Source organism: Periplaneta americana, chromosome 17 (genome assembly GCF_040183065.1).
Source record: "Periplaneta americana isolate PAMFEO1 chromosome 17, P.americana_PAMFEO1_priV1, whole genome shotgun sequence".
In the NCBI taxonomy this organism is placed as follows: Eukaryota; Metazoa; Arthropoda; class Insecta; order Blattodea; family Blattidae; genus Periplaneta; species Periplaneta americana.
The window spans coordinates 18,637,553-18,653,378 of record NC_091133.1 but is presented as its reverse complement, the minus strand read 5'-3'; the positions used below and the strand labels follow the sequence as shown (position 1 = coordinate 18,653,378).

Below are 15,826 nucleotides of genomic sequence, written 5' to 3'. Positions count from 1 at the left end.
TGACTTTTATATGAACTTTCCATGTGTTAGATTTCCCCGATTGTACAGACATACATTTTCGGATTCACATATCTGTGGGAACAGTAATTTTTTCCTATGATGAAGATAAACAAGCCATGTCATGGAAGCCAAGTATCGGATCACAACTTAAAATGTGCTGTCACATTTTGCACTATACAAACAATAGTTCCAAATGTTGAGAAATTGCTAAGGGGAAAGAGAATTAAACAAATCCCGAAAAATCAGTGCTAATGCCATGTTGAGTGGCCTGAATGGAGTTAAATTTCTGCATTACTATTCCTAGGGTTTTTATGTGTTTTGTTCAACATTTTCTTTAACAGAAGCATTTGCAGTAATTGCCATGCATTGCCCGAATAATTAACACGAAATGTGTATTATATTTCTGAAAGTAATTATAAACTTATTAACTTCTAATTTTGTTGAAAATAGGCTACAATGTTTTTTTTTTTTTCAAATTGCTTAAGATAGTTTATTTAGATATTTCCATTCAGCCCGTAAAACAGTGGTCCCCACCTCCTATTCTACAGAGAGTTCCTCGTAGCAGGGCAGGTAAGACGTTCAGCGGCGGGACCACAATATGAATTTACTGCATAGGTTTATGATTGTTTTCTGATGAAAAAAGATACGGGCTGAATGGAAATATCTAAATAAAATATCGCAGATGGTGCGATAGCCTCAGCTCTTCTATCAGAAATGGTTCCCGTGCCAGTTAGTATACAAGTCTACCCAGAGGGGGCCATTTTTGACACCCCAAGTACTCTTTTTAGGAACGTGGCTTTTACTTTCTCCAGTTGTTCTAGATCTTTCTTCTTCAGATATATCCATACTATTTGCAGGCCGTAGGTGAATATTCGAAAATTTTTTGTGGTGAATAGCTGTTTTGCTGCGTCCAGAGATAGTCTATTTATGAGTTTGATGTCACTGATGGCTCTTATAGCTGCGACTGATTTTTCCGCGATATGTTTGCTGAAGCACGTGCCCGTTGTTTGGAATTTTACTCCGAGGTATTTGTAGTGGCTTGATTGTTTCAGTGGTTCTTGTCCGTAATACACCAGTTCATGTGTTGCCACTCTTCCTCCTTTTCTGAAGACCATCTGCAAAGTCTTGTTTTTGTTTATGCGTAGTGCGTTTTCTTCTGTCCATGCTATGAGGGTGTTGAAGCTTTCTTGTAGATCTCTATGTTCCGTCACGCATAGGACCATATCATCTGAGTACAAGTATATGGTAGCTTTACAGTTTGCTATTTTTAGCGCTTGGACGACATCTGCCGTGGTGATATTGAATAGCAGAGGGCTTATTGGATCACCTTGGAGGACTCCATTCGTTTGAACTATAGGTGTCGATGTCGTTACGTTGTCGTCTATGGTCACCCTGTTGACTGTCATAATACACCTGATGATGTGGGTCAGGTAGTTGTCTCCAATTATCGTTTCGAGCTTCTTCATTATGATCTGTCTGTCGAGCAGATCGAAGGCTTTTTTGAAATCGATAAATATTGTATATAATTTCCCTTTGGGATGTCTGAGTGCCACTTGGATGTCGGACAACAGGTTGTTTATGGCATGCAAGGTGGCTCTCCCCTTCCTGGGATCCTTTTGTCTGTCAGGTCGTATAGCCTCTTTGTCAGAACTTTTGAGAAGACTTTGAATAGTGGATTCTCCAGCGCTATGCCTCTGTAAGCATCTGGCAAGGATGTAGCACCTTTGCCTTTATAAAGAACTTTGATGGTGGAGTGTCTCCACTTTTCCAGAATGGTGCCGTATTCCAGGCACTTGTTGAATAGCTGAGTCCATGTCTGGATTAGGTGTGGTGCTGCCAGTTTAAGGTGCTCGTTTGCAATGCCGTCCGACCCTGCTGCTTTTCTAGTTTTTGTTCCCATTATAGCAGCTAATATCTCTTGCTCCGTTATTTTTGGGAATATTGGATGGTGACTGCTTTGTACCGGCAGCGCTGCATCACTTCTACTCTGGTTCAGAATCTCACGAAAGTGGTCTACCCAAATCTGCATTTGTATCATGTTTGGAAAGGAGGGTCTTGTTGTCTTGAGGGCCGTAAAAGGACCGTCCATTGCAAATTTGATCAGTTGTTGCGCTTCCTTTTCAAGATGGCTCGCCCTTTTTTCTCTCAGTAGTTTCTTGTAATGTCTTCTTTTTTCGTTATATTGCTTCAAGATTTCTGTATTTGACGAGTTCCTTGCTCTGTGTAGGAGTTTAAGGACTTTCTGCCTTTCTTCATAGCACACTCTGTCAAACCAGGCTTGAGATTTCCTCTTCGGGAGTTATTGAGTTATTACACCTAGTAACAATAGGTCTATAAGTTTGCAATAATGATGTATCGTAACACTTGGTTTTCACTCACATCCTTGTTGGCAGTCATTCCAGGATGCAGAGTTTGGTGTGAGATTTGTGGCAGAAGTCTCTAAACCTCTAAAGGCATGGCTACGACCTTGACTCGGAAGCTTGAGGGGGACTAGAGAGGAGATATCAATTCACTAAATCTCAGTATGAAACAAGGCTAGACTTCCGCCACAACAATATGTTGCGCTATATTGGTGTTCTGGGGGTGATGATGGTCGCCTTCTCGTGGTGCCCCCTGAACTATGTTTAATGAACATAGAAAAAAACGACCATCCAACATGCTCAAATGACAAATACAATCCGAAGTAAAATATTCCGGAGGTGAAAAAGTCCCCTCATTTGGATCTCCGGATGGGGATTATTTTAGCATCACATAACAAGACAAAACACAATATAATTCTACCTCAGCTGAAGGTCTTACAGTGGAATGCTGGAGGCCTTAATCAAACCAAGATAACTGAAATACATAAAATTCTAATAGATAAAGACATTGATATGTTTGCAATAATGGAAGCCAATGTTACAGCTCAAAAATTACAGTTCTTTGTTTTCAAGAACTACAATACATTTCTACAACCTAAAGCAAGACAAAGAACTAGTGGCATACTAGTTGGCATCAAAAGAGGAATAACTTCAACCTTTAACATTGTTAAACAAATGACTAAGGAAGACAAATCTGAAGTAACGAATATATTATGCAAATCTGTCTTTCAGGTAGAAGCTCCCTGTGAAGCAGGCTTGAATAATATATTTGTTGCTGTCAGGGGCGTATTTTGTGGACTACCGGGGCTACCGGCGGTAGCCCAAGGAAATTACAAAAGAAAAAGTTTATAATATAACATAATGTAATAATTTTGTATTATTAGTTTTACCACAGTAATTAAAATTAAAGCAATTGTTAGATTTATATGCACTCTCTGCTCTCGAAAAGAAACAAGTTGTCAAGGCGGCATCACTGCAGAAACCGCTGCTACGAGGGGTAGCCTGTGACCGTTCCGCTCACGCTGTCCTGTCGCACAACTGCCTGTCCCCCGCTACCTGTTTCTATCGTGCAGTGTAGGCCGGGTGAGTTGCCGCTCTCGTGATCGGTTTCTTCGAAGGTGCGAAGCAACAATAGGCTTAGTACGCTAGCTCATGAATGTGATTGTGTTCTTGCAGTTCAGTATTTTAAATTTGTGATTTGTTCGAGTGTCTAAGAGTTATATTAATTGTGAATTATTAAGTTTTTAATTTCCCAATTAAGTGATATTGTGAAAAATATGACAGAACAAGTTTCTGGAGAGGTTTGTGTTGAAAATGACTGTGTAATAGAAGGTTTAATAAAAGTGCCTTTTAACCGTCGTACATACAACGAGAAAGTTGAAATTGTGAAAATGGAAAGACCAACTCCTGAGTTAAATTTGTCCATGAACGTAAAAGAAAAACAGCGTGAGTACACACGCCATTTCACTTCAACATCATATGGTAAGTGGAATTGGTTGTGTGGTAGCTCTAAACTGTCTAAACTATTTTGCTGGCCATGTTTGTTATTTAGCTGCGAAACTAATGTGTGGTCAAAAGAGGAGTTTTCTAACATGAACTCCCTTCGAACGGCAGTCCTAAAACACGACAAATCAAAAGCTCATATTTGTAGTAGCATGAACTTTGCAAACTTTGGGAAGACAAGAATTGATTTACAGCTAGATAAGCAAAAAACTCTACACATCAACCACACAATGCTCTTGTGAAAAGAAATCGGGAGATTTTACTGCGTCTTATTAACGCAGTCTACTTCCTAGGAAAACAAGAATTGGCTTTTCGGGATCATAATGAGAGTGTGGAATCAGACAATAGAAGAAATTATATTGAATATTTAAGTTCCTTAAGTGAATTTGACCATTTACTGGCCAATCATCTTGAGAGTTCAACAGTATTTCGTGGTACTTCTCACGCAATTCAGAATTACTTAATATTTGCTATAAGTGGGGTTATGATAAAGAACATAAAATCTGAAATAGAGGAAGCACCTTTTGTGGCTATTGTTGTTGATGACAAGTGATCAGAGTCAATTGTCCACTGTTTTAAGATACGTCGACAGTACTGCCAATGTTCAAGAACGGTTTATAGGATTCACAAATGTCAGTTCGGACAAAACTGCTGCTGCTTTGTTTCAGCATGTGGAAGGTGTTATAGCAGAATAGCTACAATGTCGGCAATAAGTTAATTGCACAGACATACGATGGTGCTTTAGTTATGGCGGGAAATATTAATGGCTTAAAAACGAAAGTTCAAGAAAAATATCCTCAAGCACTATTTGTCCATTGTTACAGCCATGTTCTCAATTTAGTTTTGCAACAAACTATTTCATCCATCCCAGAATGCCGCATTTTTTTCAAAACACAGTCGGGTTTAGCTGCATTTTTCTCATCATCTCCTAAAAGATCAGGAAAACTCAAGGAATTTATGAAAAAGAAACTCCCAAAAATAGCACCAACTAGATGGAATTTTACATCTCGGCTTGTAAATACAGTAAAGGAATACAGAGAACAACTGACTGCTTTCTTTGAAAATATCATTTGTAATGACTCTGAAGAAAACTGGGATGATGATGATGTAATTGTGCAGGCTCAAGGATATTTGTATTTTTTCACACAGTTTCAGAATATATTTCTTCTTGAAGTCTATGCTATAGTGTTCGCACATACAAATGTGCTCTACAATATTCTTCAGACAAAAAGTCTAGACATAGCATACTGCTTGCAAGAGATATCAAAGTTAAAAAATACTATATCCGAGTTCAGACGTAGTGGGTTTCCGTCCATATGGAGTAATATGGAAAATGAAAATTCTTCAGCCAATACAATGGAACCACCATTAAAGCGAAGAAAAGGAGATGATGAATTGAAATACAGGCAGCTGTACTACAGCATACTAGATCGTATGCACATGGAAATTACTGACAGATTTTCTGATTATGGAAAGCTTATAGATTCTCAAAAATTTTTTGCTTATAGAGAAAACTTCCCGAATGAGGCACTAAACAAATTATTTCAGTCCTATAACAGTCACTTTGATCAAGTACGTTTGAAAAATAAATTAAGCGTAATATATTCAGCAGAAGTCTTTGATTTTTCGAACAAACCTATCCACGAAATATTATCTGCCATATATGAAAACCAGCTGAACCAAGTTATTCCTGAAGTCCTTAAATTGGCAACATTAATTGTGACAATACCAGCTACGTCAGCATTGGTAGAAAGAACATTTTCTGTGTTGAAGCGAATAAAATCCTACTGTAGATCAACTCATACACAAGAACGTTTATCCGGCTTGGCACTGATGTCCATTGAAAAGTCATTTCTACAGAAACTTCGCAAGTGGCCCAACTGTAATTTCAATGACGAAGTCATCAAAGTATTTTCGTCCCAATCAAGACGTCTGGAATTCACATATAAATAGGTAAGGAATTTTATTATAGGGATTTTAAAATATATTTTGTGTAATAATAGGGTCAGACCCTTAAACCAGTATACGCCACTGGTTGCTGTAGGTACGTTAACAGAAAGCCACAATTTAAGTCACACAGAATTGTGTGCACTCAAAGTTGGGTTTCTGGTGTCTTGTCAAACCATTTGAGTTGTGTGGACTTAAAGGGAAGAATTGTGACGGTGTCTTGTATAGTTCCTGGAGTAGCTCAATCGGTAGAGCATTCATGCGCTAAGCGAAGGGTCCCAGGATCGATACCTGGCCCAGGAACAATTTTTCCTTTGAAATTATTCACAAATCTGAAATTTGTAAAATAGAACTTCGGATAAATAACACTTCAAAATGTATAGCATATATAACCCCCTAATAACAAACCCAATTTGGACAATATAGTAGTTACACCAAAGACTCTCATAATTGGAGACTTCAGTGGTCATTCTAAAGAATGGGGATATTTAGGCATCAATTCTGTTGGCCATTCAATAGAAGATTTTCTTAACACCCAATCAATCCAATTATTATTCAACCCAGAAGACCCTCCAACATATCTTCATTCCCATGGAACATCTAATCCAGATTTAACTCTAATATCTTCAGACATATATAACAAGGCAAGCAGGAAAGTTCTGGAAGACCCTGGACTTGGCCACAAAATCATTGCTACTTCTATTTTACTACATCAGAAACCTACAAACAAATCTTATAACAGATGTTCTTGGAATTTTAAAAAATCCAATTGGACTAAATTTAGAGAAGATCTAGAAAATAACCTCTCCATTAATATGAACGAATCCCCAGACAAATGTAACGACATAATTTGTGCAACTATGCTAAAAGCAGCAAAGAAATGGGTGCCCCGAGGAAAGATCCCAAACTACAAACCTTTCTGGACAAAAGATTTAGAAACATTAAAGAAAGATTATTACAAAACAAAATTATTTCACACATAACAATAAATATTATACACAAACTGAAGGATTACCAATGGGTTCACCTATATCAAGTATATTAGCTGAAATCTTCATTCATAATATAGAACAAACACACATACTAAACACTGACAACAACAAACACGCAGAGAGAATAATGTACTGGCATCGATATGTAGATGACATACCGTAATAGCCCTATATAATGGAAACAAAAGACAAATAGAAAACCTACATCAACAACTCAACAAAATACATCTCAAATTAAAGTATACAATAGAAACAGAACATAACCAAGCTATAAATTTCTTAGACATCACCATAACCAAAACAAATAATAGACATGAATTCAAAATATACAGGAAACCACAACTACAACACACATACAGAATTCATCGAACTATCCTATACAACATAAACATGCAGCTTTCCATACAATGACATACAGATTAATATTTAACATACCTATGAACAATGACAACTATACTGAAGAACTAAACACAATAAAATATATAGCACAAGACAATGGATATAATCCTAACATGATAGATACACTAATAAAAAAGACAAAACAAAAACAGAACAAACCAACACAAACACCGCGTGAGAATAAATAAATAACATTAACATATCACAACCAATACTTACAAAATTGCAACGTCATTCAGAAAACTAAAACACAAGATAGCATAGGTACAAAACAAAAACACAACACAGAAATATCTAAATAATCACATCAAACATTCAAATAAATATAATTCAACTGGGGCTTACAAACTAAAATGCAATAGTTGTCCACATTTTTACATAGGACAGACAGGAAGAAAGTGCATATGTAGTAGAAAGTCATAACTTATTATTTTCACAAAGTTCACTTTTTAAACAAGAGCTCAGCACTTTTAAGATAACAAAGAATCAGTTTAAAATATTCACAGACATATCTGTAACACTTTCTGTGATAAGGGTACTTAAAGATGGTGAATTTAACACTGGTAATACAAGGTCTCTAATCTTACCTTAATGGATAGATAAATAAGTGAACTAACAAAGTAAAGAACAGAGGAAGGACTGAAGGAACTAATTAATATATAAACAAGTAGCTTGATGATCAGTCAGTTGGTAACAAATTTGGTTATGGTCATTCCAACCATCATGGATTCTATGAGTCTGGCAGTTAAAAGAATTCTGTGTATGAGACAGAAGTATCTCTTAACACCGAATTCATTACCTACCATGATGCGTTCATGGTTGAAAATGATGACTGATAGAGCTACATTTGACGTGGGCAAGAAATGAGACCAGTAAATTTTTCGTGGAACTCTAGTAGTCAATAAAGAAATTAATGTAAAAATATATGAAGGGTTCACAACCAGAGTGGACCAAGTCCTTCTGGAATAATTTTGAGAAATTGAGTCTTAAAAGTACCTGACTCATGCTTAGCAACCTTCACTTTCCATAGGAAATGCTGCCCTCTCTGGAGTAACAAATGAGTTATTGACTTAGTTTGTTAAGGCAATGAATAAATCTAAGTTTTCTTCATCTGAGATTGCATTAATCCACAAACTGACCACTGGTAGACTTGATCCACTCTGGTTGTGAGCTCCTCATATATGACAGAAAGAATTGAATGAGGAATTTGAAAAAGGGACCAAGTCCATATTTTTTGTAAATTGAGTTTATGCCCATTTCTGGGTCTCCATACACTCTTCTTGGATTTCAGCACTAAAAGGAACGAAGTCCTTTAGAATGTACACATTTAAATTGTGTATCAACATGTTTGGACTGTTATATATCTTTTTCTTCAAATTTACTTTTCCAGACTTAGTCCCTTTTGAAAATTCCTGATTCAATTATAAAATAGAATTCGAAGGCACAATTAGCTCACCGGATTGTATCGCCACAGCTGATTTCCCTGCATGCCATGACAGGGGAATAAGTTCACTGCAGCCTTGTTCTGTACATCTGACACGTCCCAACACATGGTGCGGCCCTTGGGACGTATGTCTTTGTGCCACGTCAGTATGAAATTCTGTGCAAAACAACCACATCACACTTTCAATGCTCTATTATCATTTACCACTCGGAAATTTTTAGTTATACACTAAAATACGCACAAAAAAAAGTATGTTTAAACATTAAAAAAGAATACCATGTTATATTTATAAACAGAGCTGCACAAATTTAATATATTGAAACTAATGAAATAATATTTATTGATATCAAGATTACTCATTTTAAGTTATTGAAATTCAGTTCCATGCTCAGACTTTATTATAATTATCTGCACTGTACACCACCAGAATTTTTTCTAAATTCTCCACAATTTCAAGAATTGAAACAGAAAATCAATATCCCAAATTTAAAAGAAAACTTACAAATTAAACCAAACCCCTTAATTCTATTAAATATAGAATATAATCTAAATTTAACAGAAGAAATACTGAAATCAGAAGTAAACACTGAAATAATGGAACAATTGTCTTTAGAGACAATTAATATTAGGTACCCTCCACAAAACTGGCTTCATTTATACACCGACGGATCCTTGATCTCCAGAGGACAAGGTGCCAGTGCAGGTGTTACGTGCTGTCTCTTCTCACTTTATAGATCTCTTGGATATGGAACAACAAGTTTTGATGGAGAAATCATTGCAATAAGTGAAAGTCTCAGGAATCTTCTATGCCACATCAATAAATTTAAAAATGCAGTTATATTGTCAGACTCCAAAGCAGCTATTCTATCAATCGTCTCTAAACACACACCTTCATCTCAAACAGCAGAAATAACTAAAATGCTCTCCCAATTAATATCACTCAATAAAAGAATTGTATCCCAATGGATACCATCCCATTGTGGAATCCTGGGAAACGAGAATGCGGATGATTTAGCAAAGAAGAGCAGCACTGCTACTTACAGATCTGTTACTAAATCTACGTATTACTCTCTTAAAAGATTTATTAAATCTACATACTTAGACTTCAACAAACAAAATTTGATAACACAATCCCAAGGGAAAAAAATGGAACTCTCTGCATCAAAATCCACAGTTAATTCCCGATTTACCACGAAAATCGTCTGTAGCTGCATTTAGATTGGCAACAGGCCATGATTGTTTGGCCAAACACCTGCATAGAATTGGAATATATCAGTCCCCTAACTGCCCATTGTGCAACTCAAACCAAGAAATAGATTCGGAACACCTCAAAATCTGTGCTTCAGTGGCTGGCCATGATAATATCTTTGAAAAATATTGGAGTGGGAGAGGTCAAATGACTTTACTGTCAAACGCCTGGCATTAGAAAACAACAACAACATTATCTGGTATAGCAGAGGAGGCAAGATCTGCCCTGCGACCTTATCATGTGCAGTCACCAATGGGTATAAAGGGTCAAGACAGGTTTTAGTCTGAGATGAAATTCCATGTTGGTAGATTTGTACAGTGGCGGCTGATTGGCTGAGGCAAGTGATGCTGGACCTGAGTCACTTTGTTTTCTTAAACTCAAAATTTTAGTGGTTTTTAGTCGTATATATCATAGCTATTATATTAGTTCTTTCAATGAAGCATATAGAGTTGTAGAAGTAGAAAACCTTGTGATGTATATAGACCTGTCTTGCAGTAAAATTTGTTCCTGAAGCCAGGATCACTCATGCCGTGTCTGGCTTCTGCATTTCCCCGGGTTTTATGGTTGCATTGGGAAAGCTGAAACTGAGATACATTTCTTGTGGCCTCGTGGCCTAGCAGGTATTCCCCCACCCATCAGCCTTCACTTCTCCCATTCAGAACTCGGTTCTTGTCAATGCCTGTCTCAAGTGTCGGTTGGGATGAGAATAACAGTGGTGAATCGTCATATGGTCCACTGTGGTTATGTGTTTCGGGAAAATAGTAAATAGAAGTCTTATGGCCATGCCGTAATAGTTTTGAATTTTGTCTATAACTGAGTCAGTTAGCCTCCCCTTTCCTAATAAACCCTTACCATCCGATAATTTTTGTCCCTTCACACTGGTTTTCAGTCTCCTCAAAATGCCCATTCTCTTCTGTATGTGGCCTATGCACTCTAATTTTCTAATTTGTACGTCATTCCCATGTGGTTTCAATTCCTCAACAGCACTGAATGACTTAGAGTCCCATCTCCTAAATATTTCACATATCTCACATTATATGAACTGAGTGACCGATTGAAAATGTTCGTCACACCTGCAACCTCCACTCCACCACTTGACCCACTGTAATTACATTCACAATCGGTTTCATGTTTATTTGTTGTTCTACCTTCACACCTACAATGTTTTGATAATATAGCAACATCAATTACCTTGTCAGTGTCCACACTAGTTGCCGTCACAACGCCATTTTGTGAAATGTGACCCCTTTTCTGCCACGTCCCATCAAAGGCAGCTGATATGCCTCTGACATTATCATTTTCTGCAACTGCTTCTTCCACAGCAACCTTCATGTTATGTAATGCAACATTTTCAATCGCAGATCCAATTATTATGTTATATCTAGTAGACCTGGTTGGAGGAGGTGGCAAATTCAAAATGCCACATAAAGTCTCTCCAACTGTCTTACCTTTTCCTATAGCCCTAAGGCCATACATAGTCTAACATTTATTGTGTAGAGTTTACATGTTATTGGGTTTATCTTTGAAATATCAATAGATGAAGAGTTGTAAAAATTTACACCATACGCACAGTATTTACATTTTAAAACTAATTCTGCAGCAAGACCAATGTGCTTTTTTACCTCAAGAGATATCCCACCTTTGCCACAGCCTTTACAGAATACATTATTTTGCAGTACACTAGATAATATGCCAACATCTATAACCCCATTGGTATCACTAACACTGTGTTCTTGTTTGAGGGTTTCATATCTGATTTTAGAATCTTCAAGTTTCTTTCCTGATGCACAGCCACTATTTACAGATTCACACTGACCACGTGTGCTAGAGGGTTGTACGTTAGAATTCACCTTACTAACAGAGTTCTTACGTTTACCAACATTTCTTCTCTTCTTAAATACTTTCAAGCTACTTTTGTAACCCATATTGTAAGAAAATATCACAAAATACACCTCTATAATGCAACTGAACTGTATCGTAACACAATTAATAACAGAACTCCGTACAGCACGTGTATAACATCACAACACTGTAAACAAATCCGTTGCTACGAAACAAAGCACAGACGGTAAACCAGGTGTACCAATACACATAAATTCCCTACAATGAAAAAATTTCGCACATAAGGCGCAAAATTTGAAACTAACATAGTAGTATCACAGTCTAGTATATATAGTCGCGAAGCTCAATACGTAGTAAATATGCAAACATTAGATAGTTGCTCACCACTAGGATCGCTAATATCGCCTCATTACAGGCAATGCAAAATAGTACCGTCACAGTCTATTGTTTCTAGCACCCTCAAAACTCAAGCTTCGTGACTGTATATAGTAGACTGTGGTAGTGTGCTAGATGAACAGGAGACAAGCCCATAGGCGGAGTAATGGGGGCCACTGCCCCCCCCCAACTTGTCTGATCTCTTTTTTTTTTTTTTTCTATTATTCTATTGAATTCAAAATATCTTTTTTTGTTTTGTTTATGATTAAGTTTTTGTGCTTAAATTGATGAATTAATGTCTTCTGATCATGTGCCTGGACTATAATACTGTATTTATTTTAAATTTCTGAATGTATAAGAATTCCTATACTACCTCATTTGAGGAATGGAAGCACTGTAATGTTTCTTTCGTAACAGCCTGTACTATTGTCTTTGAAGTCTGCAGTTGTTGAGGCCACCACTTCGAAATGTATGAATAACATACTGCACGACAATGCAGGAAAAAGAAAAGTGATCCCAGTATAATGTGTAAACTTAAAAAATGAGATTAAATAAAATAATTATTAGAAATTACATTTCATATATCTTCGGAAGGTAAGCTTCATATAAAAATATTTCTGTTAGCACTGTTACGTAGTTTTATTAATGTATGCATGTGTTTCTGCACGAGAGAGAAAAAGAGGGAGATTGTTTTAAGTTATGCCCTATTATAATTTGTAGCAGACCTACAGTTCAAACCCTATACAACTCGGTTTGAAACATCGCCGATATGGATGTAACACTGTAAAAAACATGCCCCTCCCCCCGAAAATACCTTTATTAACTGATCATATTCCAATATACTGTACCACGGTCAAGCTATAACGGAGGAGGAGGTAATTAATTATGTCTTCCTTTGCCTCCCCAAGGAAATGGTTCTCTCTCCGCCTATGGACACGCCCACTTAAATGTCACTGTTCATTTAAACCGAAAAAAAAAAAAACATACTTAGGAATAAGATACAAACTTAAATCATGGCTCATCTGAAAGATAAATGAAAAATGAAAAATTCAAGATTTTTTGGCTTACCAGGTCCCCTTAAATTTCAGTGTTTTTTAAAATGAACTAATCGCTGTTAGTCTTTTTTTTTTTTTTTTTTTTTTTTTCCAGTTCACTTTATGTTAAATGAAAGTCCTCTGAAAATGCTATAGACGGAGCCAATAAACCAATTTTTCGTAAAATTGCAATGAGCCCCATCTGCATGTATACCCTTCTTATAATAAACATTGTAACCTGGACTGTTAAAATGTGACGTCTGCTTGAAAATTTTAACATCAACTACAATTTTTGAGTTCACTGGGTCCTTTCCTTTAAAAGCCATTATTTTCGTTTTCGTCAGTGCTGTATTAAATATAATAAATGACTATAATATTAAATACAAATACACAAAATCTGGAACTTAATTTTAGAAAACTATAGGCTGAGCCAACTTCAGCTAAAAGGACCATTTGCAGTGTGTAAACCAAATACTTGTAAAATTGTAGAATAGACTCCTCATCTAACTACTCTGAATTATCTTGAAGACAAGATCTAAGATAGAGCAACTCTAAGAATTCATCAGTGCTATAGAGACAGTGATATAATAGCAAACTGATTTGTATAGACCTATTTATTTATTCTCATAATCCTTTATTCGTCTTTTCGTTTGACAACTCAAGTTAACAATTCTCTTATTTCTGTAACCATACACTTCTTGTCCAGTCGTTGGCTACTGCAGAATTAAGGCTGAAATATTCCCAGCCACTTTTGATAGTACCTCTGATTGAGGTTCTGGCTGATATGTACATCTATTATCAGACAGTACATCTCACTTGACAATACGTGCCAGAGGAAGAACAATTGTTTGTATCATATAATTCTGAAGTCTGATTAATGTAATATGTAGCTAGTCGGCAATGTATGCAATGGAGGGGAAAAGAAATTGGTCACCTACCCAATTATCTTCCGGCTTAGTTGCTTCATGAGTGATGACTTATTGGTGTCACTTATGAGATTCAGACCTGTCTTCGGACAGCTGACAAAGCAACAACTTTTGATAGGCTCAAAAACTTTTATCTCACGTAAAGTCTGTCAGGAATGGTGGAGAAGCTCATTTTTTTTACTGATTGCTATAGACTTATTCCACGTTAAGAAAAACGCATTGAGCATATAGGGCTGTTCGATCAAATGATCAGTTGACACAGAAACGCCTGCCTGCCACAGCTTCCACAATGTGCTCTGCAAGGTCCATGAAACCAATGACTTTTTCTTAATGTGGAATGATTTATAGTAAAGCATGCGGGAATCTCAGCCCTTTCGTTCTCGTTTTCTAAAAAAGTCTCCTCCGAGTAGCCAATTTGGATGTTCTTTTCTTTAACATTTTATCGGGCTCTAGCATCCATATGCTCGAGGGTAAACTAAATTAGGATATTTTTAAACACACTTCCGTACAAATTTTTCTAGTTTTATGAGAGGAATATTGGTAAAGATTTCATACTGAAATGAAACAAATATACAAAATATTTTAACTACTTATTGCACTATTTTTTATTTAGGATCTTCATGAAAACTCTTCCTTGAGGGACACTAGGACTGAATTTTTGGCCAAAATAGTAAAAATAAACATTTTTGTTTCTTTCCATAAATAATTATCTTATACAATTGAAGAGCTCGCGGGAAAAACGATGAATTTCACATTTCTGTTAAGGATTACATAATGATCTAATTGAGTCTATAACTGCAAGATGTAGTGCTGTTTCTATAGAAAATAAAGGAAAAATTACTGTATTCGTGGTGATAATTCTCCTTTTTGCCATTTTTCATAAGAACAACATTAAATTTCGCAGTGATCCATTGAATTAGATAATGACATCAACCTTAACAAAACTGTGACATTCATCGTTTTTCCCGCAAACTCTTCAATTGTTTATATCCTCTGATTGAAGTTCTGGCTGATATGTATAGCCTATCTATTATCAGGCAGTACATCTCACTTGACGATATGTGTTAGAGGAAAAATAATTGTTTGTATGCATCTGAAGTCTGTCTAGTGTAATATGCAGCTAGTGGGCGATGTTTGCAATGGAGGGGAAAAGTAACTGACCACCCTACCCCATTATCTCCTGGTCTAGTTGCCTCAGTGCTTTGTTGGTGTCACTTGTGAGGTTCAAACCTGTCTTCGAACAGTTGACTAAACAACAACATAATTTGTTTAACATTCTGTCCTATATTTAATCCCCACCTACAAATTTTAAAGCTCTGGTGACCATTTTTAAGATGCTACGCGCAGCTCTCTTAAACCTACCACACCCACTAAAAATAAAGTTTTCTCAAAACTAGGGCTTTGGTCAACATAGAACGGCTATTATTTCAGGAGTTGCATAACTTAATGCGATCATTTATGTTGAAGGCTTCCGTTTGCTCCGATTTACATGAAACTTTGCAATAATACCAGCTTAGTCCAATACACAAAGCTGTGTATGGAATGAGTTCTTTACCGAAAACTTTTCATGACATGAATTTTTAACTTTAAAAAAATTAAAGAAAATTATTAAGCAAAAATTATTATTTGTAAGAAAATATTTATCTCGTGAACCAATTCTCAAATTTAAAAATCCATACGCAGTTTTCTTTATCATGGAATGTAAGTCCCTCACAGAAAATGTTTAAAAGCAAAAACAATTCTGAAGCTGTCAGC

The 15,826-nt window shown here is 36.4% G+C and overlaps 1 protein-coding gene across 2 annotated transcripts in view; it reads right to left on the bottom strand.

The window, feature by feature from the left end:
- Window positions 1-15,826, bottom strand: part of LOC138692856 (uncharacterized) — a 104,640-nt gene that overhangs the window by 42,656 nt on the left and 46,158 nt on the right. For both annotated transcript variants that reach the window (XM_069816140.1, XM_069816141.1), the window contains exon 3: window positions 8,658-8,801. In XM_069816140.1, coding sequence (XP_069672241.1) covers window positions 8,658-8,801 — 144 coding nt within the window. The remainder of the gene's footprint in view (window positions 1-8,657; window positions 8,802-15,826) is intronic.